Source organism: Cygnus olor, chromosome 3, assembly GCF_009769625.2.
Source record: "Cygnus olor isolate bCygOlo1 chromosome 3, bCygOlo1.pri.v2, whole genome shotgun sequence".
In the NCBI taxonomy this organism is placed as follows: domain Eukaryota; kingdom Metazoa; phylum Chordata; class Aves; order Anseriformes; family Anatidae; genus Cygnus; species Cygnus olor.
Genome location: NC_049171.1, coordinates 25,919,596 through 25,946,377, shown reverse-complemented (window position 1 = coordinate 25,946,377; position 26,782 = coordinate 25,919,596). Strand labels below are relative to the sequence as shown.

At 39.9% G+C, this 26,782-nt stretch overlaps 1 protein-coding gene across 1 annotated transcript in view; it reads right to left on the bottom strand.

The window, feature by feature from the left end:
* The window catches only part of HCRTR2 (hypocretin receptor 2), a 36,732-nt gene extending 30,680 nt beyond the window's left edge, over positions 1-6,052 (bottom strand). The window contains exon 1 of the mRNA XM_040553476.1: positions 5,715-6,052. Within this exon, the coding sequence (XP_040409410.1) occupies positions 5,715-5,943 (229 nt within the window). The 5' untranslated portion in view covers positions 5,944-6,052. The remainder of the gene's footprint in view (positions 1-5,714) is intronic.
* Positions 6,053-26,782: the final 20,730 nt, after the last annotated feature.

The following is a 26,782-nucleotide window of genomic DNA, read 5'->3' as shown; positions in this document are numbered from 1 at the left end:
AGTCACAGTTTATGATATGTCGGATAAGAGATATTTCATCAGCAATGCTGTGGACAGCAGAAAGGAAGAAAACTGGATGGAAGATCAGTCCTAAATTTTCTGTTTCCAAGAAGTGTGTGGAGTTCCAAAAGTAAGTACAATAACGTTATGAAAAACAGCTATGAATTAAACAGGGCATGAGAGTCCATATGGTAAGGAATATGCTTGTTTTTCTTTCAGTACCTTATAATGGTTTTTGACCCTTGAGACTGGGCATTTTTCCACTTGTTCAGATTCCAGCCCTCCTCCTTTGTCACCAAATCAGTTTAAAGCAGGACTATTGTCTTTTGGAATGAGGTTGGAATACAAGTAGCCAAACTGCTTATTCTTTCATTCTGACTGAAAAAACAAACAAACAAACAAACAAACAAAAAAACACGGGAGAAAGGGACAGTCCTTTGTATCCAAATATAAGGGCAGCTTCCAGACAGATGCAACTGTCTTTTAGCAGAACTCAAATGAAAGTCAACAAAATTTGTATTAACATTCAAGGCATTAGGTATCTCTTGCAGCTTGTCTTCCTTCTGGGCATTGCCCTTTTTCAGAGCTCGACTGCAGTATTCACAGGAGGCAGAGTTGCCTTTTGACATGAAGGATGCTAAAAGGAAAGAGAGTTGTCTGCCCTCTGGTCTCTGGTCAGAAAGCATATACAGTGGAAAAAGTTATGCTTCTGGATGTGACAGTCTATAAAGAAGAGGACATAATGACAATTCAGCTTCATCTTTCAATGCATTTCTACTGTTTGTGTATCTCACAAGGGTGTGCATGTCTTCTTCTTGCCAGTGATCTCCATATTATGCAAATACCAAAGTATTGCAGCTGATACCCTAACACTTACATAAATTGAGCCCATATATTAACTATTTTAGGTAGATGAAATGTATAAACATCACATCACTTCCTGCATGGTATCTTTTCAAAAAAGGATTAAGCAACTCTTGTTAATATTCATCCAAGATATAAAGGTGACTTACATGTAGCTGGCGCTACAAACCTAAAGTACTTGATTCTGTGACCAAGGTGCTGGAGCGTGTCCAAAGATGAACAATGAAGCTGGTGAAGGGTCTAGAGCACAAGTTGTATGAAGAGCGGATGAGGGAGCTGCAGTTGTTGAGCCTGGAGAAAAGGAAGCTCAGGGGAGACCTTATCTACAGTTACCTTAAAGGAGAAGTGGGGATTGGTCTCTTCTCCCACACATCAAGTGATAAGACAAGAAGACCTTAAGTTGCGCAAGGAGAGGTTTAGGTTGGATATTAGGAAGAAATTCTTCACTGAAAGGGTTGAAATGTATTGGAACAGACTGCTCAGGGAAGTAGTTGAGCCACCATCCCTGTAGGTCTTCAAAAAACATGTAGATGTAGAGGTTAGTGACATGGTTTAATGGTGGACTTGGCAGTGCTAGGTTAAAGGTTGGACTAAAAGATCTTAGAGGTCTTTTCCAACCTAAATGATTCTATGATTCTATATTCAGTGCCAGATTCCCCAGATAATCTGGACAAAATAAAATGCAATAACTTAAAATACAGTTAAGTGAAATATGCCTCATCTAAGGCAATCAGAAGGATTCGTGTAGATTATGGCACCATTTAAGAGAATACATGATCTTCATGTGGATTTCAACTCTGTGTGTTTATTAGCCAGACACCAATATTAACCTGCAGATAATAATCCAATTCTACCAACACATGCATGCATGCATGCATAGACCTCAGTATTCACCAGATGATTTTTAAATGATGACATAGAAATATATGAGACATTACAGTTGGCTGTCGATCATCATTGACTAGAACTTTGGTGTTAGAATTATACCCAAAACTTTTGTTCTACACCCATAAAGAAAGAAGCCCTAAAAATCAAGCTATAGTAAGCAAAAATCAGATGAATGCTGTTGAGCTCTATGAATGAGACTGCGAACTCCTTGAAGAAAGGACCACAGATGGATGCTGTACAGACCTCAGCATAACATGGTGCTAACAGTCACAGAATCACAGAATGGGCAGGCTTGGAAGGGACCTATGAAGATCATCCAGTCTAACCCCCCTGCTGAGCAGGATCACCTGGAGTATGTGGCGAAGGATGGCATCCAGGTGGGTTTTGAATATCTCCAGAGAAGGAGACTCCACACTCTCTGGGCAACCTGTTCCAGTGCTCTGTCACCCTCACAGCAAAGAAGTGCCCTCTCATATTGAGCCAGAACTTACTGTGTTTCAGTTTGTGCCTGTTGCCTCACATCCTGGCTCACCATAGAATAGATAGCAAATAATAGAATTATCCAGAGAAGACTAATTGTCTGTCAATTAGGCTTGGTTTCATTCTAAGCTGGAAAGAGAAACAAACATCACCAAGTTCTGTGAGTAAAGAAAGTCTCTGAGATCTCTTGCGGACATTCTTCATGGTCTCCAAACCATGGCATTCAGCATGAGCTTCAAGCTGGGCACTGGCAGGCTTTGTGTGCTCCTGCTCTCAGCTCCTGCTAGCTCTGCAGAGGGCTGCCAGAGTCCCAGCAGCTTGGCTGGTGGGACACCAGAAGGCTGCTTGCTCTGTGGTCAGTCTTTGACCCAATCAAGATTTTCCCTGTACTGTTTAATTTTCAGGACTGCATGTTTTCTGAGGGAAAACATTTCATTAGGAAAATTCTGACCCCCTTGAATAAATAACTTAAACAACAACCATCCCCATTCTAATGTGTTAACTGTGTGGAGCTGTTAATCCCTTATGGTCTTATCCTTATCCTAGGGTTTAACAGCTGGAACTGGTTAGTGTGCAATCATTGTGTCAGTAACTACAGGCCTCCATGCATCCTAAATGTATCTTTCCTTCTTTTATTATTCTTCATTTCTATTTCAAGCACTTTTTGAATAAAGAAAAAACAGATAATTAGTCCAAAGTCAAAGTACATACCCTTTTAAAAAGTTTTGCTCTAGCTTTGCAAAGTTGAAGGAGTTCAAATTCTCTGCAGTGGTAATGGAATGTTTTGGTCATGTGTGAAAAACAGAAAGTCCTTACCCTCAGTATCTATTCTGCCTCTAGAGATAAATAGTGACTAAACGAAAGAGAAAATAGGACAAAATATACTGATGATATCATCCTGATTTCAGATTCTCTGAATGTTCATGTAACTACGTCTTAAAACCTTCTTAAGACCTGCTTCTCCTCAGTAGCTTGCAATGAAACCTCTGGTGAGCAGCTAGTGTAGGCACACGCGAGAATCGTTGCTATGAAGCACCTGAATACAATAATCAAACCTGCATTCAGATGCAGAGGCTTGCAAATATTTTCATTTTAGCTGGTTTGTGCAGTAGTTTTGATAGGGTATGTCAACTCTCCTAATTGAACTAAAAGCTAAATAGCAATGCAGACCTTGTTATACACTACTATTAGCAGGACAATTCCTGCAGTGCAGCTCAGCCAAGAGCCCAGTAGATGTCAATCAAAGTTCAAGCTTTCTACCCTTGGCTGTTAATTAACTGTCAGAATGCTTTAATCTCATTTATTACTAATATCTGAGGGATGTGCTGTGCCCTCCACTTGCACAGATGTTATTATGGGAACACAGTGAGTTGCCTCATTCCATGTGAATGCATAATTGAAAATAGAAAGAAATTAAGTTTTTTTGGGACGACATAGGGAAGGGAAAGGTATTTCATGGTTTCTTAAGTGTTAACTGAATAAGACATGGAAAAAGCAAAACTAGAGCATTGACTTCTCACGCTAGCCCAGCAGCACTGCTCAAACATAAGCAGAGGAACACACTGCATCATTAAGGGTGAAACTATAAAGCGCTGTTAGCCACTAAAACTCTCTTTAGAACAGCTTCTGCTTTGCTTTGAGAAGGTACAAGACTAAATTGAAGATTGACAATGAGTAAGGATTTTTACAGATTGACTATGAGCAGGAAAATTAACTTTCTGGGGATTTCAAAATGTACACTCTTACGTATCAGATTTTCACCGCCAGCCAAATAAACAAGGTTTCACAAAAAAAGTCTTTGGAAAGACCACATCAATCTCTCCCCTCAAAATCACTTGAGCCTGCAATCAGTGCAGTGTGAGCTTTCTTGCACAAAGATGAGACAGTGTTCAGCTAACGAGCACCTGCACCTGCCGATCCCACAAACAACTTGCCCGTCAACAGGGGCAGCAGTTTGGGTGGGTGAGGTCTGTGCAATGCACAAAGGTAGTTTAAAAAAGCAAAAGGCTTGGGCAGAAGCAGTTCAGTAAAAGGACAGGTAGGCAGACAGCTAAATGCTCCACCCCAAGATATGGTACGGACACATCAGGGAGGAGCAGCTGCACATCAGCACTGATATCACCTCTGTCTGCGAGTGCAAAGCCAGGAAACCTTTTCTCCTGGTGGCTTCAGGGGAAAAAAATGTGTAAGCAGGGTGAGAGCTGCTCTAGCCGAAGGTTTGACCTTGAATCTTTAAAAGCGAGAGGACAGCCTGCTTACAAAACGGGCAGGGGTGAATAGGCAAACACAGACAGTTCTCCTTAAGCTGTCTTCGCTCAGGATCAGAAGAAAGGACACTTTTCTTCGTGGTTTAAAGCACAGGCTGTTTGGGAAGGCTACTACCTTTACCCTGAGAAGCTGGCTACCGAGTCACGGACTGAGCAAGTACGCTCGGGCTTGTGGATAGCCCTCTCGTAGCCTCTTTGGCTGAAGGCTCACTGGTTTCGCCAACGTGCGTACTCGGTGTTTACCGGCAGCTAGCGTGCCATTCCAGACAAAAATAGCATCATCAGTCCGTCGAAAGAAAAATAAATAAGTAAAAAATCCTCGCAAAACGTTGCCTCTGGCTGCAGTCATATTTGCAACGCGTCTAGGGAAGCCTTGAGCGCTCGCCGATGGCAGCGCTGGCGTGCATAAATCCTGCAGAAAATCATGAATGGAAGCCCCGTATGGCGTGGCTGGGCGCTAGTGAGCCGCTCCGTTCATGAAAATGTCAGTGCTGTAAATACGGGACGCAAATGGCCGGGGCTCCGGGGGAGAGGCTGCTCCACGGCGGCGTGTGCGGAGGAGGGCGCTCCGGGGGGGCCAGGGGGCGAGGGGGGAGATGGGGAAAGGGGGCGATAAGGGGGGATAATGGGGAGAGGGGGAGATGAGGGGGAGATAGGGCGATGGAGAGATGGGGCGAGGGGGAAATGAGGAGACGGGGAGATGATGGGGCGAGAGGGAGGTGGGGAGACGGGGAAAGGGGGTGAGAGGGAGATGGGGAGATGATGGGGAGATGGGGCGAGGGGGAGATGAGGAGATAGGGCAAGGGGGGCGAGGAGAGTTGGGCGCCCTCACGGCCGGGGCGAGGCCACCCCGTCCCCCTCGCCCCTGTCCCCCTCGCCCCTGTTCCCCGATATCTCTGCCGGCCCGACAACGCGCCCGTTTTGGGGTTCCCAGCACGGCGGGGCGCAGGAGGGAGCAGCATCCCTCCGGGCGGGCGGAGAGGCGGGGCCGCTGCCCGCGGAGGGCAGGGCGGGCGGTTTCGGCACCTGTGCCCGATGGATGGGGACGGGAGCCCGGCCCGGCTGTCCCCGAGCCCCCGGTGTCCGGCAGCCCCTTCCCTCCCCGCAGCCCGGCTGCTGGGGATGCGGCGTGTTCAGCCGTGGGGAGAGGTGAAACCCAACCGCGGGTCAAAAAAAAAGAGGGGCTGGGAGGCAACTTCGGGGCGCCGCACTCACCCAGGACGTTCCCGACGAGCGCCACGATGAAGACGACGATGTAGCCGGCGATCAGCGCCCATTCGTACTCCTTGGGGTGCAGATACTCCTTCCAGAGGTAGCGCAGGAACTCCTCGTCGTCGTAATCGGCGGACGGGCTTAAAAAAGGCTCCCGCGTCTCGTTCAGCTCCGGGGAGGATGTCCAGTTCCTGCGCGGAGGGGAAACATCCTCGGGCTGCGTCCCGGACATCCCTGGCGGTGGTCCGGGGGCTGGCTGAACCCTCTCAGCGCTCCAGCGCTCTCTCCCGCCCCTCCATTGAGACTTGCGATCGCCGGTGCCGAGCTGGGTGTGGGGAGAAAATGACGCGGAAACTTCGGGAGCCAATGCGGGACCGGGCTGGGGCTCCGAGCCGGCCCCAGCCGCCCGGCAGCCTTCCCCCGACCCTTTTTCCCCTCCGCGAGCGCGGAGGATGCACGCCCTGCCCGGCCCGGGGTGGGGGACATCTGTCGGGGGAATCGATGGTTGAAGGACGGGGCTTCGACGGATGGCTCTTGTGGAGGAGGCAAAGGATGAAAGGAGTAATTAAAACTGAGCGGTCGATGTGTCTTCTGGGGGCCCCTTTGAAAAGTTCGGCTGTGTGTTATTGGTGTGCGGCTCTACCTTCAACGCACGGGCTTAATACAGAGCCAAATATTCATAAACACTGTGGTGCTTAGCTCTAGACAGTGCTGGCTAAAACAGGACAAACCTCAGTGGGAAAATCTATAAGCACAGTGAACAGACAAGCGAGTTGTTTCATCACATTTTATGACCATGAAGGCTCACTGTAGGCTTGAGTCTAGTTTCAAACCTCCAGCCTGGGATCTCGCTGCCCCTTGGCTATTCTGGGTTGAGCTGAGCTGGCAGAAAGCAATTCAAGAGAGTCCAGAAGTGCTAGTTAAAAAGCTTGATAGGATTCCAGGCTTCTAGTCATTGCTTCCTGAATTATTTTCATACTCTGCCTAATGTTCAGTTCCTGAGAGAGAAGGGACAGGGCTGGACTTGTCCTTCCCTGGCTGAAAAAAAAATCCCGTTTTTCAGGTAATCTTTTCACTTACTTGCTGAATAATTTAATGAATTGGATATAAGCACCACTTCCACTGTGAAAGGGCACACCTCTCTCAGTTAAGCATTTATGTGCAGGGTCTACACTGCCAGAGAGTGGAGGAACTATTATGTGACTCTACTTCCAACACATAACTTTAGCAGAGAGGCAGATACTCATGAACGCTGTAGTGCTTAGGTTCCTGAATTGTTCTTCATAAGCACGGAGCATTCCCTCATGCCTTCAAAGTCCAATTCAGCATCCCCACCTAACCACACAACCTGGTGTTGCCTTTAGGCACCTGTTTTTATAGACCTGCTCTCTTTGTTTTAGTTTTGTTTCTGTAAAATAAAGAAACAAACAAACAAACAAATAAACAAAAAATTCCTATTCTACTGGGAAGTTGAGTAGACCTTTCAGGATAAAGACATCAAAAAGTGAGATATACTTGGATATACAGGTAAGATCAGCACCTTACATAAATTAGAAAGGTAGACTTCACAAACCTCATAAATAAAGATTAGATACTCCTCAACTAATGAAAACAACTAATTTCCTGTTAGTAAAAATATGAGTTTTGGGAAGTGATTTAAGCTTTCATGAGAACGTTGGAATACTGATGTACTTGGTACACAAAAAGAGATGCATTTAAGGGGCTTGTCATGGTCTTCAATAGTGTAGATGTAGAGCATGACCATTTGGTGATCAGTATCGGACAACCACAATCATTCTCCAGCTTGTTTCATATGTTAAAATGTTGATCCATAACTTCCATATCTGCTTCCAAGTTGCCATAAAGTCTGAAACAGGTAACGCCTTTTTGACATAGAATACTCCTTTCTTCCTCTCTCACCAGTAGTAAGGTAGTAAGGAATTGAATTAAAAAGACATAATATTAAGAAATGACATGGTTTTATGAAAAAACAGATCTTAGAGCTCTTTTTTTTTTTTTTCCAACCAGATAATAAATGTGATTGATAAAGGCATAAATGATTGATCATGCAGATTGATAAAATGCATGAATTTGCTATTCCTAGAGTGCTGAAAGACATTTGCTTTTATTGGTACAGCACATTCTTATTAGGTAGACTGTATAGTAGAAAATCGATGTGACACACATTATAAAGATTAAAAATTGTCTAACTAACAGATCTCAGAATAAAATGGTAAAAAAAGAGTTGCCACTGAGCTCATGCCTTTCTACTGTCAGATCTTGGTTCTGTTGCACTCATCATTCAATGACCTTGAAGAAGCTGGCAGGTGATCCAAAAATCAGAGATAATCAGCTACACACAAACTCCCATCATGAATCTGTAGCCAGAGAGCTTCATGTGATAATTGCCAGTACAAATAAGTATACCTGTAAAAACACATTAAGTATAAGAAACTTGGCTGAGCTAAAATATGCATCATGCATAAAAATCTGCTATTCAGGAAATACTTTTCAAATGGAGTCATTTTAGCTGTGTATTTTAAAATCAAGATCAGATGCTTTCTTAAAAGATAAGTGCTATCTGAAATGGGAATTAATTCAGAAAAGTCATCTGACCTGTAGCATGCAAGAGGTCAAACTAGATGATTAGAGGAGTCCCTTCTGGCTTTCTAATTTGTGAAAGTGTGTTAGTAGCATAGATTCATTTGATTAATTTAACTGCTGATTTACTTTTTAATTATACAATTTATATCAAGACTAGTGCAAGAGTCTAAATCTGTTCCTTCCATATGCAAGTGAACAGTAAATGCTCAAAAGTAGGTAATTCTTATTTTATTAACCTTCTCCCCCCCTTTTTTTTATTTTTTTTATTTTTTTTTTCAATTTAGAACCTGTTTAACATGTGGTTTTAGAAACTCTTACAAAGAATACACTGGCTACACAATACTTAAAAGGAGCGTAAATTCAGGGTTATATCTATTAATATTTTTATCTCATGAGAGTACCATTTAGTACTTTATTTAGCTAAAGTGTTCACATACACTGATATCTTTCTAATTTGTAACTTTCTATCACTAATCCCAAAATACTGAAATGAAATTACAGCCATAAAAGATATGCCTTGTGGCTTTCAGTGCCACTTATTTTATGATATTAGACCATGTGAATATAAATCAAACACAAATTTATGCTTTATTGCATCTGATAGCTCAAAGGAACTGACATTCATAGGGAACAAACCAACCCTACTTCAGCATCCAAGTTTATTGCTTTGTCAAGCACATTTTCCCCCTCCATAATAATCGTTCTATTGCAGACTGGAATTAGATGATATTTAAGGTCCCTTCCAACCCAAACCATTCAATGATTCAGACTCACATTTTTATTAATCACACAAATAGACAGCAGTTTTTCATATGTTAGAGTCTAGCACTTTCATTTTAAAAACTATTTGATTCAGAGGATTAGTTCCATACATGTCTAATAGTATATTAAATTCGGAACCTTTTATCAAAGCAGAATGAATTATAAAGTTTTTGCAAACTTGGGTTAAGAGGCAGCTGAGCCTTAGGGTTTCTGTTCAGCCTTGTCTGAACATTTAACACATGCTTTCATTCTTGGGAAGCAAACCGCATAAACATGGCTTTTAAAGAGAAATAGATTGTTGTATTGGCAGTAGAGATGAATTGTTTGAATATGTCCTTCCTTCCCATTTTCCTTTCACTGCTTTGATTTAACAGCTTTTCTCTGCCCCCTTTCTATGTTATGAAATATGTCACATGATGGCTCAATAGAAAAACAGCATTACTGTTTATTTGCTTGAGCAATCCTGCTCAGTCTTGTACCAGCTTTTGTCTGCGAAGCCCCTCTGGTATCTTTCTTCCTATAATGGTATTTCAAGGTGGAACTGCTGCTTCCCTGGCAGCAGCACTAAGCAGTTTCTGAGGAGCTCTTGGGCTATCATCAGCTAAATAGATTGTGAAGAAGGGAGGACGTTACAAGAGTAAGTAGAGAGAAGCTGAAAGCAAGAGAAAGACTGATCGAGAAGACCAGATTTGGATATCTCTGCAGCCATAAAATTTAGTGGGATAATAAGGGTAATATCTATGAAGTGGTGAGGTGCAAAGAGCCACAAAAGAAAAATGAATACTACAATGTTTGTGAAAAGAATGGATTAATCAGCAAACCTTATAAATGAATATAATGATGCTCCATCACACAACACATCTGCAGCACCACATTTTCTTTAGCCCCCCTCTTGTCTTAGAATTAATTCACTAATAAGCTGTAGGCTAAAAGGGCAAAACTAGTTTTAACATAAGAGATATTATTCAAATCTTCTGCTGAATTTTTGGAACCACTGGTGATATAAGAAGTCTCCAGCAATTAACTTTCTTTAGCTAACCTCAGGCATTTTCTCTTTATTCTAAAGCAGAATAGGATCCTGTTTTAAGCAATACAACAGTGAGCAAAGGTACTGTTACCAATATATAATTAGACTATCAGCTAAACTCTATTGATTAATTAGCTCACTAACACCATTACAATGAGGCAAAGCCAGGGTGACTTGCTCTATTTCTAGTAACAATCAGATAAGAAAGTTCAGTAGTTGGTTAAATCATGCTATCATCATTATTAATATCCACCAATGTAGAACATTTGAAGTGAAAAATCTTATTTTATTTTTCCAACTTGGTGCAATTCATATAAAAAAAAAATCAGTGCAAACACATTATTCCTCCATGCTTTTCTTGAGCTTCTTTCATATTAACAGCTAAGTACTAAAAAAAGTTCACAAAAACATTTATTTTGATTAGGAAAATGAATGTGTTCCATCTGCAATATTCACTTCTCCATGAAGCCTACAAATATCTAAAAACAAACACATTTAATGATGAGGGCACAGATCCAACCTTGACAGAGCAAATTACAATACACCTTTCCTAAATAGGTCCCTGAACTGTATACAGAAGCTGGAAGAGGGATGACTATTTAACTTTTTTCATAAGACATGCCCAATTATAATTTCAGTCAGCAAGTTTAAATAAGCAAAAAAGAAAAAGCTCTTCTTCACTTCATGTTTATGTAAATACTGAAACTCATTGTAGAGGCCAAGGCAAAGTTGCTTCAAGTCCATCAGAAGCTGTTACATGAAGCAGTTTGGGTGTAACACTACACTTGAGAGCTCTGAAGCCAAAGAAAATTTAACTCCAAATTTAAACTGTTTCTTAAAATTCATCTCCCTAACTTCTACTTCTATCCCACTTGAATATAGCACAGGCTCTTTAGTGTGATCTGAGAAAAGATGGACATGTTCATACTGAGTATTTCGAGGAATAAGAAAGTAGAGGCACAAAACTGTTTTGAGATAAAGATTTTGGTGATTTTAAAGGAAATAATAGCTTTTGAAATGAATCTACCATTTATTTATAAAATTACTTATAGTAAAGGTTTTAATGACAATTAGAACCCTGGATCTACCCTTCTACCCTTTACGAAATGCAGGAAGGGACAATATTCTTCAGAATGAAAATTTTAAGTAGACATTGTAGATTAACAGCAGGAACCAAACCAGTGACAAAGAAATTTTTAAGTGATGTATCACTTCCAGTCATATGAAGGCAAATTGACAGTAACTTGCATTATAGGCTATGACTTGTATTTTCTGTACTCAGGTTCAATGGCCTACTAGCCCACAGTGATATAACATCACACCAAAAGTACTATATAGTCCTTATGTTTTCATCAGACTGTTTCTTTTTTCCTTCAGAAAAACAGATCTTATTCCAGGAGGTCAAAGATCCCTCTAATCAGTGTTATATCTCTGACAATGGCCAGGTAACAGGTGTTTAAAGGAGAAAACAAGGGTAAGGCAAGTTTGCAATGATACTTTTCACCATTACTACTTCCCATCTTTGAGCAATCGACATGTTAGCAGATTCCTGAGGCAAACCATTAGCAGTCTGGTTAATAGGTCTTCACGTGTTTTTACTCTGATGATTTTGCTTAATTCTTTTCTGAAGCCATCTAAACCTCTGGCTTCTACAGTAGCTAGAAGCAATGCTTCCCACAGTTTTTTGCAGTGTTCTTTCTTTGCTACTTTTAAAACTATTGTTGGATAATTCTATTTGGGCTGTTCATATAAAAGAATATATTTCCCTTTCCACTTTTTTCCCTACCACTTGCAATATTCTTTTCCTCAGTAAAATCTTAAGGAGTTCTAATATGCTTAGTCACTCCTTGAATGGATCTCACTTTCAGCAATCATTTTATTTTTGTTACTCAACTTAGTATCACCAGAAAATTTTATTACCATCTATATTCATGTCCTTTCCGGAATGCTGCATGAAAATGGTGATAGGTACAGGTCCAGCGTAGGTCCATGGATCTAGTATCAAATTTCTACCGGCAACTTTTCCCATTTTCATAAATAGCTCTTTATTTCTACTGTTGACTTTTTTTTTTTTTCCCAGTCTTGAGCATGTTATTAATCACAAAGGAACCAATCAGATGGTAATTTAACTTAATGAAGGTCATTTAAAAGATCCCCAAAGTAGATTTTTAAAAAAAAACCCACAAGTATACTTCATGAAATTCATGAATGATGACTTTTTAAGGGAAATGTAATTGATATGTAATGTATACTTTCCCTCTTCAAAAAGCATGATGATTCTTTCCTATCATGTACATTCATGACTACTACTTCTGTAACATGAAACCGCAGAATATAGAAATAAGACTCACCAGTCCAGTGTTTCAGAATCCTTGGCAGTCCCTGTAAAAGTCTGGTTACATATTTGGTACCTTTGCTGTCTCCTATATTGTTTTCAACTAGACATTACTTATTATAGTTCCCAGGCTAAAAATTTAATGCTTGAATTCCTTTAGTACTCACTCTGATTGTCATCGGATCATAAGAAGTAAAAAAATCTTTCAGGACCATTTTTTTTTTCTAAGATGACAAATACTGGAATACTCATTCCTATATCATATTTACTTAGGAACTACTGTCTATGAGACAGGCTAGGTATGACCTGGCTTGTGTCTCTGGTTTTAACCTTTTTCCTTCCTTCCCCAGGGCATCACGATCATGTTGGTTGGTCATGTTGGGTCTGGAGTGATCTCCAGCTTCTGCTAGCCCCAAATTGTTCCAGTGAACTGTCTGAGCTAGTGTTGAATCCTGTGTCAGTGTCCCACATAATGTAGACATAACTTTTGCATCCTACTGAATATTCTCCTTCCTTTTGAATGCCTGTCTGTTCATTACTTCATTTAAAACATCTATTCCAGGTTATCTAGCTTATATTTTAGTTTTCCAGCCTTTGCACTATTTCATGCATGTGATCTTGTTCTTTTTCTTCTTCCTTTTTCATTTTATTTTATTCTTTTCATCTTTTTTTTTTTTTTTTTTCATTTTTCTTTTCTTGGTGACCTGTTAAAATGAAAATACACATTTAGTCTTTATTTACTGTCAGTTATTTGAATTTTGTTGACTTTTGCCATATGCTTCATTTTAATACAGTGTTCTGTAACTTCACTACCAGATGAATCATCTCAAACTGTGTACTTTTTAGCATATTGGTTTTCAGATCATTAGTTTAAACACTTCCCCATAATTATTTCTGTTTCAAGTCTCATCAATAGATTTCATTGGCTTTGGGTGGTCTATCTCAATCATGTGTACATTCCATTATTATTATTATTATTATTATTATTATTATTATTATTATTATTATTATTATTATTATTATTGTTAATTTCACCAGTTCCTCATTGATTGACTGCTCTTCTTTAGGCCACTTCTCAGTCACACATTGACACTGCACTTTGCCTAGCCTTGTGTATGGTACTGAGAACATTTCTCAGTACATCTTTTCCCAAAGTTTGTATATCATCTGCTGCTAACATACTCTAATAGGACCTCTTGAGATATTCAATTATACAATAAGTCATCAGAAAACAAGACAGAAGTATTTGGGCATTAGAATAGTACACAAAGCATCAAAACCATGTGTATCCATATCTTTGTTCATTACTTGCTATTTTTCTTCCTAAGATGTGATTTTATATTCTGTTTAAGCACTTACACTTTTGTGCGGCATTTAGAACCTTTACTGCTGCCTAGTTTATTGCACAACTACTTTATATATTTTTTTCAACTTCATAAAATATTTCAGGTAGGTAACAAAACTTTTTTTCCTCCTGTTTTTAATGAAACACTGCATTAATAGTTTTCTTAATCATTCAACAAAATACTAACAAGAGTTTTAAGGGGCTATATACTGCATAGCATAGCAACATACTTCCTTCCTTCCTTCCTTCCTTCCTTCCTTCCTGCCTTCCTTCCTCCCTCCCTCCCTCCCTCCCTCCCTCCCTCCCTCCCTTCCCTTCCCTTCCCTTCCCTTCCCTTCCCTTCCCTTCCCTTCCCTTCCCTTCCCTTCCCTTCCCTTCCCTTCCCTTCCCTTCCCTTCCCTTCCCTTCCCTTCCCTTCCCTTCCCTTCCCTTCCCTTCCCCACCCTGCACTTTCTTCTTTTCTCTTCTTTTCTTTTTTCTTTTATTTTCTTTTCATTGTTACTCTACCTATAAAATGCATATTTATGGATGAAATTGTTAATGAGAATTCTGAAACCGAACACCAAATCAGTGTAGAGCTTGGTTTATCAGGTTCTAGGATGACGCCGGGCCAAAAAGAAAAAGGAACACAACAAAAACCCCCAAAAGAAACAAAAACCAAAAAAACCCTCAACCCTTCTTCTGTTATAGAATCATCAAAACTAGAGCCTTTTGTGGTCTTCTCCAGCTCGCCAAGTATTGAATATCTCATTCTGTATTCATCTGTTACTGTTGGTTACATGTTTCACCAAGTCTTACCTTGCCTGGCTGTGCATCAAAGAATACTGTCATTATTATTCATTATCCAATTTCCTATCAGACAGCTTCTGGCTCAGATATTTATTATGCTAAATACTGTAAATGAAGAAGTTACTCTGCAAAAAGAAGAAAGCATAATATAATATAAAAAGAGAAAAAAAAAACAAACACAAAAACTATACCAGGTTGACGAAAAGATGTGCAAATGTTAAAAAGCCTAAATACAGATTAATCTTGTATTGCAGAATTTAGCCCAGCTTGAATATCGGATGAGTCTTTTAGTGAATTAAACCCATATTTTTCTATTAGTCAAGTCACCTTGCATTTTATGAGTCAAATCTAGGTTCAGTTCTCATGCCTGAATACCAGAACTTATGATTAGTGACAGATTTTTCTCTCTCCCCTTTACCACTTGACAGCTCTTGAGCCTCAGATAATTATATTTCTCTCTATTATTAAAATCTTTTTGTGTCTATGATTTAAAGGAAATATATGTATGTACTTTGCAGAATGAGCCTATTAGAGAGAGGAGGAGGAGGATGTCATTTAAGGACTGTCTCTACTACCTGCAAAGGAAATTGCGAAAGGATCAGTCCTGTGACCTGGCTTATGCAAATTTACCCACCTACTGTGCAGTGCCCCAGTGGGGCTGGCAGAAACCTGAGTGGGCTCTACCATGTGCAAATACAGAGATGACTGCTGATTTGGACCAAGGGACTGGAAACCCTTCAGCATCGGAACCTTGCCTTTTCCTGTATTTATAAGTAAGCTGCAAGCTGTCAGAGTAATATATGTAGAAAAAATTATTATCATATCTCACATCATTGTTATATTTTTGGGCACCAGTACTGAAGAGGACAAACGTATTCTTCTGTGAAGTTGAAAGTGAGATGCAGCACTTAGCATGCATTGAGTGATCAGCACAAAACTGGAGATCATATCCAGGTCTGTACAATCCTTCCAGTGATTTTCAAAGACAAATAATCCATTTTTATTTTAATTTTTTTTTTTTCTTAGGATCTTTGGCTACCGGCTAGAAAACGCTTTCACTCCATGGTAGTTTTAATTCTTTCCTCTTCTAAACAAAACACAGAGTAGGGTTTTCAAAATTGAAGATATATATAGTCTTATAAAAATGACCTCTAGATTGCTTTCTTATATTGGGAACTGAAACAATGCACTATCAATAAACGTTGGTTGTGTATAATTGTCCTTTCAATTATTTTTGCATTTAGGACCTGTAAGCATTTCATTTAAGATAATGAAAGGACCAATTAGACATTGTATTAACTTCTTGTATGCATAATTTTACTCATGCTCATAGGCAACCTTTCTTCTAATCTGTGTAGTAAACATAGTTTTTATAGATTTTTACTTGGTATCTAAATGTACAATGACACATATAGGGCCCTGAAGAACACATTGCAAGCATACCTGTTTCCAAAAGCTTGTCATGTTTAGGTATTTCTCTCTAGTTGCTTTTAAAGGGTGGTAAAATTAGCCATATGAAGAAGCATAAATACTAGGCAATCGAAGAGCCACATAACAAATAAAACAGTGATACCCATGTTTTTATAAAATCAAGGTCATGTTTCTCGTAAATAAACCAAATTTTAGACAAAATACTGAGAGTTGGTCAGATGCATTTCAACGTTAGCAATGTAAACATTTAATTTACTGAGTGTTTTGCTTTGAAAAATGTAATTATGTTGGCTGCTCGTTTTTCATTTGCTGTTATAGAACAGCTTGCAAACGAGGCATCCATGTCTCAGTTTAAGATCAGTTGGCTCATGAGTAGTCAAGATCTACAATGAAAGATCTAACGAACTCATGGCGAAACATGAGCAGAGCTTGGGAAAGTATTATTTGAGAAAGCATTATTCACTTTTTTCCTTCCAGTTTTCTGGTCTTTAAATTCTTCACCCTTGTCAGAAGTTCCTCAGAGTTCTTTCAGTGGCTTTTTCTTCTGGATTTCATAACTCTGTGCGCTCTAGGTGTAAAAGATATTTATTGGGATATGCAGCTGAGCTCTTCGTATTTTCACTGCAAACAAGACTATATTTAATTACTTCATGAGGATTCTGTATGTTTATATAAGTCATAGTAAGTTGGTTGCAACCACTTATAGAAAACTGTCATCACCTAACCCCAGCTTCTAGTTCCTCATCTGCAAATTGAGTTCACAGAACTTCCTTACCATGAATGGCCGTGAAAAAATAAAAACTAATGTGCTGTATGTGAAGGAGGTGAAGGATGGCAAGCTGAGCACCTAAATTTGCACGAGTTGCTGAACTCCTGGCACTAGTGCACTGACTAAAGTTCAGACTAAGTCCACTAAATCCAAACTAAATTCTGGGATTTTAAAAGGCTGTCTCTTGCTTTAGGATTTTTTTTTTTTTCCTGTAAGCTGTTTAAATAATTAATTTTGCATCAAAATAATCACAAATGAGTCTGGCTTCAGAATATCTACTCGCATCTACAAATACCTAAATGGAGTTGGTTCATAACCTTTGTAAGGATATGTGTATTCTGCTACAGGACAGATAAATTGCTTTTTTATTTCCATTCCCCTTGACAGATAATAAGAGTGAGCTAGATCACAGGATGGAGAAACTACACTGAATAAAGAGCTGTTATGTGTGTGCCCCAAACTATTAGTAGCATTGTTACAGTTCACTGAAGGTCTCTAATTAGTATGCATCCACAGTGAGAAAGGACAGTGTAGAGCATTTTACAAGAATACAATATCATTAAATAAACCAGTGGTGTTGTCTCATCAGTAATACTGTTGGATATGCTAGTCAATCTACCATTCCAATAGCACACTGCAGATTTTGAAGATCTTTGTAAAAGGATGGTGAGAGTGATAAAGACAATGAGAATGTCTTTGAAAAGAAGTTGATAAATGGGGATGGTTTACCACAGGAAACAAATCAGAAAGGATATCAGTGAATGCATGAGAAATAATGAAGAGCAAGAGGAAAGCAGACTGTGTATTTTTGTTCTCTTTAAGTCATGGCAGAAGAAGGAAAAACTGAATTAAATTAGTAGTAGAAAATACAGCATAGATACAACACTTTTCCTTTCAATAAGGTAAAAATACTGTAGAACTCACTAAGGCTAAAAATGTAGCTACCTTATAGAATCATAGAAACATTCAGGTTGGAAAAGACCTCTAAGATCATATAATCCAACCTTTAATCTAGTACTAAAATCCACCACTAAGCCATGCTACTAAGTTTTACATCTACATGTTTCTTGAAGACTTCTGGGGATAAGTGACTCGACCACTTCCCCGGGCAGCCTATTCCAATGCCGTGCAACCCTTTCAGTAAAGAAATTTCTCTTACTATCCAACCTAAACCTCCCCTGGCATAACTTGAGGCCATTTCCCCTTGTCTTATCACTTGGTGTTTGAGAGACAACCACCTTGCTACAACTTCTTTAAGGCAATTGTAAAGTGTGATAAGGTGTCCCCTGAACTTCCTTTTCTCTAGGCTAAACAACCCCACCTCTTTCAGCTGCTCCTCATAAGACTTTTTTTCTAGACCCTTCACCAACTTCATTGGACATGTTCCAGCACCTCAAAGGCCTTCTTGTAGTGAGGGTCCCAAAATATATATAGTATATATATTTTATATATATATAAAACTATATATATATATATATAGCACATATATATACATAAAAAAAGCTTTGGCTTAGCCCTAATCTTTAGGTTTGCAAACTTACTTGTGTTTGAAATTAGGTGAAATTTCTGAAGTTTCCCATGGACAATTAAGATACCTGGGATCCCCTTTCTCATGGGTTAATGCACTATGAAATCTATTCAACAAGTGTGCTAAGCTGCACCTTAAAACCAGCCAAATTTCTCATCTCCACAAAACCTACTTACTGTGAGTACACAAAACAGCCACAGATAAATTACATGTCTACTGCTGTCACAAAGTAACAGGAAAGATAGATGATTGCTGCTGAACCAAATATGTTTTCCAAATTACACTCAGCCCAAAATAAAATTATTTAAAGGAAAACAATTCAAGAATATTATGTCACTTCTTGAATATGGCATTGTAACATGCTTCTTGGATAATTAAGAAAAGAATTAGGTTTTGCCTTCTGTTGAGGTATCAGTGCAAAAGCTGCAGAGGTGTACACCTCAGAACATAGAAATTACAGCTCGGGTATGCAGATCAAGCCACAAAAAATTGTACCTGTGTGATGTGTGTAGGCAGGATGTAGTAACAGTTATTCACCGATGCTCTGCTTGTTCCTCTCTGCTATAGAGAAAATGAGAGGTTAGCATAATAACCAGGAAACTGTCTAAATTACTCTTGAGTAATTCAAGACACTTACATACATACAGGTTTCATATTCCCAAATCTATTAACAGAACTTAATACAGTAGGTTGAGAGCACACTGGATAGCGAGCAATGCTCCAGAGAAGAGGACTGACGCTGCCTCCTGTGCATCAATCTGTCTCCTAGGCAACTAGCATTTAATTAATTATCCAAATATGATGTCCTCCCTTTACTAGAGACAACTTAGATCATGTTTTTGCACTCTGTTAGGTGGAATACAGTTAAGAGAGAATGCACTGTACCTTGCACCTGAATCCTATCTTTAGCTATCTATACGTTTGCAAGTAACATTATAGCACAGTGTTATTATACCCTGGACTGTGTTGTAGTGTTTTGCTGTAATACAGTACTGTATTATCTGGTTATTTTCAAAACTTTTTTTTTTTTTTTTTTATCCTGTAGTGGAAGGTGGGTATTTCCTACATAAATACTTTGTTGCTCACTCACTTTCTTCAAACCTTGTCATCCCACGTACCCAAAGAAACACAACTTCTTTGTTGTGCTATAAGATGTAGCATTTTCTATTATTATATACTATATTGTTATTCTAACACCCTACTAGTTTTAAACCTAGGCTTTAGATTTGCTCTGTGAATATATATATATATATTTTCTGTGCTTTCATTCATAGGCAGTTAAAAAAATATATATTTTCATTTAAGTAACAATGTTGAACTTGAATGCTGAGAAACTTTCACTTTGTATCAGAATTTATAATATTGTTTCAAAATAACAGTTATCTCTATTGACTTCTGTGTGTATTTTTACTGTAAGACAAAAATATATATATATATAACCATAGTAAATAAAATAAATGATAAATAAAAAAAAAAAAACATGCATCACTGAGGATTAACAAAGTACTCAAAACTGTAATACTCCCCAAATCATTTTATTTCTTGCATAAATTTCTATCTGAACAGATATCTGGAAAAAGTATCACACATTTAAAGATGCTACCAGAAAGCAATGAGTAGCACCCTTTCAGTTGTTCACTTCTGCTCCACCACATGTTCTGCTAACATTGACCAGTTTCAGAAAAGATCTGCTGTTTAGAGAGGAAGTGGACTTCAGATGAGCAAAGTATTCACTTGTCTACTTGCTTGTCACTTGAGGTGCTAGTGCATGTGTTTAACTGATATTTGATGTAATGTATACACCTAAATATAACAAGGCATGGTCTCTGATCCTGAGTTAGCATGCCACAGGCTAGCTACATCAACATTACTTTGCACTTCGCTTTGAGTCTCTTTGACTACATCTCTGCTGCTACTGGCTACTTCTATGCAGTACACTAAACAAAGCCTAAGCAATATTTGAGTACGATTTGGAGGTTAAAATAGGGCAGGAAGCATTTCCAACACACAGGTCTCAGAATGTCATCCATTTCCCAACAAAAGAGCTTATCTGTGCTGATATGAGCCATGTCATGACAACTAGTGCCATCAGAAGTATCCTGGCTTGTTTTAGGGTACCCTGGATCCTCCTTCTTTCCCTTCATGAAGATGGATGTGACATTTTTGTTTTTGCTGTCAGCAGAAATCTTATCATGACATTTTACAGAAACCCTATCATGACATTTTAAAGATGACAGGGAAAGGCCTCTCAAAGAAATTATCCAGCTCCTTCTGCATCACTGGATTCATCCCATCCCACCTGATTCCATAGGCTTGTGTATGTTGAATTTGCTTAAGAGTTCCTTAACCGCGTCTTCATCTACTATGAACAGTGTTCATTATCACACCCTCTGTTGCTAGATCCAAGAGGCCTGAGAGCAGATCTTACTGGTAAAGGCTGAGAGAAAAATACTACTGAATAATTTTGCTTTTCCTGCGACCTCTGTCACTAGCTAACTGGGCAGAGAACCCACATTTTCCTTAGTTTCACTTCTTTTGCTGATGTCCATTAAGAAACTTTTGTTAATGTTCATGTATGTTGCTAATTGCAGCCCCAGCTAAACTCTGGCTTCCCTAACTCCACCCCTACGTGCTTAGGCAATGTCTCTATAGTCACCAAGTAGCCCATCCTCATCGACACCTTCTCTGTATTTCCTTTTCAGTTGGCTCAACACAATGGCAAGTCTGCTTTCAGGAATGGACAAAATAAAAGTGGTCATAGTCACCTGATGTGAAATGCTTAACCACTACAAACTGCTGGTACAAATGTGTTCATAATTTTTTTGAAGAGTCAAAGCTAGGTCAGGAGTCATCGATTCTGCACAGCTAGCATAAATCTTTAATAAACAACACATAAATCCTCTCTGAAGCATCAGAACTATATTCATGCCCTTATTTTTCATCTGGTTGCAGCAGGTACTGCCGGGTGACCCAGTAGTGCCCAGAACTTGGGTTGATTGTGGGTGAAGCACGGCGTATGTCTGGCTTATGGAGCTGAACATAGGAACAGTTGGTTACCTCTCCTGGAGAATCCAGCTGCAGATCCTGTAATCCATGGCACGGGGTGCTTTTATATATTTTTTTCTATTTGGAACACACTTTATTTACTTAGTTAAGACGGATTTTCCTAGGAAGAGAAGTGTCTTTGATGTTTTCTATGACAAGTGCGATATGCATTATGTTTGGACTGAGTTTTTAGTTAAATGAAATCAGGCAGTACAAGTAATAAATCATAGCAGCTATAAATCAATAAAAGCCTATGAAAGTTAGGACAAACTGCCTTGTTCTTATTCCAAAAGTCTGAATTTAAGAGAAAATGACAATAGTCTAGAAAAAATAAGAACACAGCTAAAAAAAAAAAAAAAAAAGGCTATCCTTGAAGACTTTTTGTGGGAACAGACAAGAAAGAAAAATATAGGAGGGCAAACAGAAGGAAAAAACAAAAAAAAGAGATGTGCAGACCTTTCTAAGAACCCAAAGAAAATCATTCACACATCTGGAAATAAAACTCATGGCTCCTGATTCTAAATCTTGCATCTTATACAACAGACGTTTGCACCTTAGAACTATGGGACTGTGACCAATGCAGCCTGTTAAAACATGAAGCATCCACAAATCTGAGTGCTTTAATATAGTCCTTATATCTGAAATTATAGTCTTCCCTCGAAGCAGTGGATAACAGCAGAGCTGTGACTGAGTGTCCTGTTGCTTCAACTGTTAATCAAAGCCTGTATCCCCTGTACTGGGTACCTATTGAGGGTAACGCACATGGGAGGTTGCTGAAAAGGCTTGTACAGACACTGCTCTTAATCAGCACCTATTAAGGCTTCTCCCAAACTCACTTTGGCTCCCTGGAACATGGGGGAGTCACTTAACCATGCCCAGGTTGTGTTCTTGCAGGGGTGATGTTTAAATGTAACACATCTTAAGCATTGGTACAGAAAACCACTGTGCTTCAAGGCAGGCAGCCAACTACCATTGCCAACAGCTCACAGCCCCCCTTAGGAGCTTCCATCTGGGTAAATAAGTGGTATTTATCATGAAAGTGAGGCTATGTCTATATTAATAAATTAGTATTCCAGACACAGTTCTGTAGCAATTGCATCCATTCTATTTAACTCTTTTACTCTTCTAATCAGGGCTCCCATGTCCACACAGTTCACTAGCGTAAGCATAGGCATAATCTGAATGAGTACAGCTCCTGTCAGTGTTCCTACAAGCTTGATGTCATTCTCAATGAAACCCAAATAATTAGATACATTTACTGGCACACTTCAGCATAAGTATTTCAAGTTTATTGATCATATTCTTCACTAATTATTTGCGTTTGACTGAAGTAAGGCATGTGACACAGCATCATATGAATATTTCCTTGCATGCATGAGCATGATTAGACAGATCAACTACTGTTACCAAAGAATTTCTATTTTGGAGTAGCCCAGTAATGTTCTTGGAGAAAGAGATGGATCAGTGCAATTTTAAATTATTCCACTTGTTCACATTCTCAAGGCCTATTCAAAGCCAGAAGCTAGAATTGCAGAAGTATGCCAGTGGGTCTAGTTAAGTACAAGGAATTGCCTTATTTCCCAGTAGTGCCCATAAAATGTTTCTTAAAAAAAATAAAAAAATAAAAAACAAAAAAGTCAGGAAGCCTTTTAAATGTCTTGACTTAAAAACACTTGGTTTTGGATCCTGTCCAAGCATTCCAGAAATTTTTCTTAGGTGACAGAATAGATGGCATATGAAGTTTCTAGGGAGCCACTTGAAAAAATTAGTTTGGAAGTAGGTTCAATTATAAGGAAGGAGTACTGTAATCTGTGTTATAATCCATTTATTTCTTTTATTTAAATTACAGGAAAAAAAGGACTGTTATTAAATTAGTTGAAGGATTCTAGTTTACGTCTTATGAAGATGTGGGCTAAGAAATCCAGTCATGGGAGGTCTCACCTTATCAAGCACTGGCATAGTTGGAGATGGTGCTGGTTCCAGTCATGTACTTCTGTGCATGATAAAATTGTTAGGGAAAATCTTAAGGGAAAAAATAAATTGAGAGAAAAAGAAGAAAAAGAAAGAAAGAAAGAAAGAAAGAAAGAAAGAAAGAAAGAAAGAAAGAAAGAAAGAAAACACCAGCAAAGAAAAAATAGCTGAATTTTAGTACTACCTATACATTTTTTTTTTCCCTGATTCGTCATTAAGATTGCTCTATATCTTAATTTCCAAAAAGACAACAAAGGTGAGGTTCTGTTAACAGTCACATTTTCAACCTAAAACAGACAGCTCCAGGCACTGGAAGGTGTACATACTATATTTAGCACATTTTGAGTTATTCTACCTCACCTCACTCAAGCAACATTCTACAGAACCTGAAAAACAAGTGTGCTTGCATGGGTGCAAGTGGCAGGCTTACAGTACCTGGACTAAATAAGAAAAAAAACCTCTATCTTTCTTGTTATTTTATGATGATTATTTATAAAAGTGAACAAAGGATTAAAAAAAAAAAAAAAAGGAAAGGAAAGGAACCTCAAGGGAACTATATTTTAGGTAGGTGGACAGCAAAAAATTAGAACCCACAGGATTTCAACTGCTCTCTCACTCCCCCTCCTTAAAGGGAAAGGGGGAGAAAATATGGTGAAAAGGGCTCAAGGGTTGAGGTAAGGACAAGGAGATCACTCAACTATTATCGTTGCAGACAAAGCAGACTCAGCATAGGGAGATTAATGTAATTTATTACCTATTACTAACAAGCTAGAGAAGTGAGAACCTAAAAAAAACCAAACAAACTGAAAACACCTTCTCCCCATCCACCCTCTTCCACCTCATCGCCCTGAGCAGCACAGGGGAACAGGGAATGGGGGTTGCGCTCAGTCTCTGATGCTTCGTCTCCGCTGCTCCCTCACGGTCACTCTCTTCCCCTGCTCCACGTGGGGTCCCTCCCACGGGATGCCATCCTTCCAGAACTGAGCCTGTGGGGGCTGCCCACAGGCAGCAGCCCTTCAAGAACTGCTCCCACATGGCTCCGTACCATGGGGTCCATCTGTCAGGAGCAAACTGCTCCAGCACGGGTCCCCCACATGTGGGCGGCAGCTCCCCCCAGACCCCCTGCTCCTGCGTGGGCTCCTCTCCACGGGCTGCAGCTCCGGCCCCGGGGCCTGCTCCTGCGGGGGCTTTCCATGGGCTGCAGCCTCCTCCAGGCCACATCCACCTGCTCCACCGGGGGCTCCTCCACGGGCTGCAGTGTGGAGATCTGCTCCATGTGGGACCCATGGGCTGCAGGGGGACAGCCTGCTCCACCAGGGGCCTCTTCACAGGCCGCAGGGGAACTTGTGCTGCATGCCTGGAGTACCTCCTGCCCTCCTTCTGCACTGACCTTGGTGTCTGCAGGGCTGCTTCTCACTCCTCACTCTCCCAATTACTGTTGTGCAGCAGATTTTTCTCTTCCTTAATTCTTCTCCCACAGAGATGCAAACAACATTGCTTATTGTCTTGACCAGCAGCGGGTCCCTTTGGAGCCACCTGAAACTGGCTCTTATCTAACGTGGGGCAGCTTCTGGACTCTTCTAGCAGAGGCCACCCCTGCAGCCCCCTGCTACCAAAACCTTGCCACATAAACCAAATACAGGCCACCAGATTGGTCAGGCAGATGTTGCCCTTGGTGAAGCCATGATGGCTGTCTCAGATAACCTCTTGTCTTGAATGAGACTTGACATTGCTTCCAGGGGGATCTGTTCCATGATCTTCCCAGTCACAGAGGTGAAGCTCACTGCTCAGTAGTTCCCCGGGTCCTCCTTTCTACCCTTTCTGAAAATGAGAGTGATGTTTCCCTCTTTCCTGTCACCAGGAACTTCACCTGACTGCCAGGACATTTCAAATATGATGTAGAGAGGCTTGGCAACTCCATCAGCCAGTTCCTTCAGGACCCCAGGATGCATGTCATCAGGCTCCATAGATTTGTACTTATTCAGTTTCATCAGGTGGTCTCGAACTTGCTCTTTGCTTACAGTAGGAGGGTCTTTGCTCCCCCAGCCCTCATCTACAGGTTCAGGGAAACAAGAGATATGGGAAGTTATTGAGTACCTCAGCCTTCTCCATGTCTGTTGTTACCAGTTCTCCCTTATTTATCAGAGGGAGTATACTCTCCTTGCCCTTTCTTTTCTGGCCAATGTGGCCAGAAAATTGGCCACTCCCTTGCTATTTTTGCATCCCTTGCCAAGCTCATTTCTCTGTACATCTGGACAGCATCCCTGTACTATTCCCAGGCCACATGTCCCTGCTTCTATTGCCTCTGCATTTCCCTCTTGTGCCTCAATTTGACCAGCAGGTCCTTGCTCAGCCATCTCAGTTTCCTGCTCTCCCAGCTTGCCTTCTTGGTCCAGGCACTGGAACTTGCATGTCCACAATACAAAGTTGATAAAATTGTTCTTGACCTGGTTTTCAACCATACTAAATAATTCCTCTGCCAAACAGTTCCTGGGAATAATTCAGGTGGTAGCACAGACAAGGGAATATTCCCAATAGAGAAAGATAGTAATGAATCCTCCTGTCTTGGAGACAGTTTAGGACTGGAAAATGAACCTGGACATCGTTACTTTACTAACACAGATGTAACCTGACAACATTTAGAACATGTTATGAATGTAGATTTATTTTTAAGTATCCTGTCTAAAAACAGCCCTATCTTCCATTTGTACTGGCATAGAGAAAAATTAGCTTTCTGATTCCCTTTGAATATGCAAGCAGGATCTGAGAATAATAGCCAAGATAGTTGATAGCTAAGATGCTAGCGCTGGAGGAAAAAAGATTGCCTGATCTCAGGGGATCTAACTGCATCATTAAACTAATGTCATTTAAGTTAGATAAAAAAACAACCCTTGTAATTCTCCCACCTGCAGCAGAATTATATTTCAGAAAGAAAAATCAAGCAGTAGCATGCGTGCTAATGTCTGCTAAATCATTTCCTTTATCCACCAACTGACAATCACATATTTTTACAGAACTGATTTCCTAGACAAGCTAGTGAGAGTTCTGTGTCTTCCATTATTCAGTCTCTTTTGGGCTGTTAGTCCATAGATGGGAACTCCCATCGCTGTCTCCATTTTGAGAAGGAATGAATTATAAAAATGAGATTCTTTTTCATCCTACACACAAAATCCGTTTTCCCTGAGCAGAGGAGGAACAGGACTTTGTTTTTAATTTCCTTCAGTCATCTTCTCAGTCATTTTTTTTTAGCCACAGAGCTCCCTTCTTGGGACCAGGTGCATGACCGCTTTTCATCCTGTCTTTTTCTCCTTGTATATATACACTCTTTTCAGACAGTCTCCTCATTCACAACCAGTCAAAGGGAGACCTCTCACACAGTACAGCTCATCTCCACCCTGGCTCTGATATTTGGCTATGTTCTCTAGGAGTTGGCATCTTAATTTTTATAGCTTGATGTCATTATAT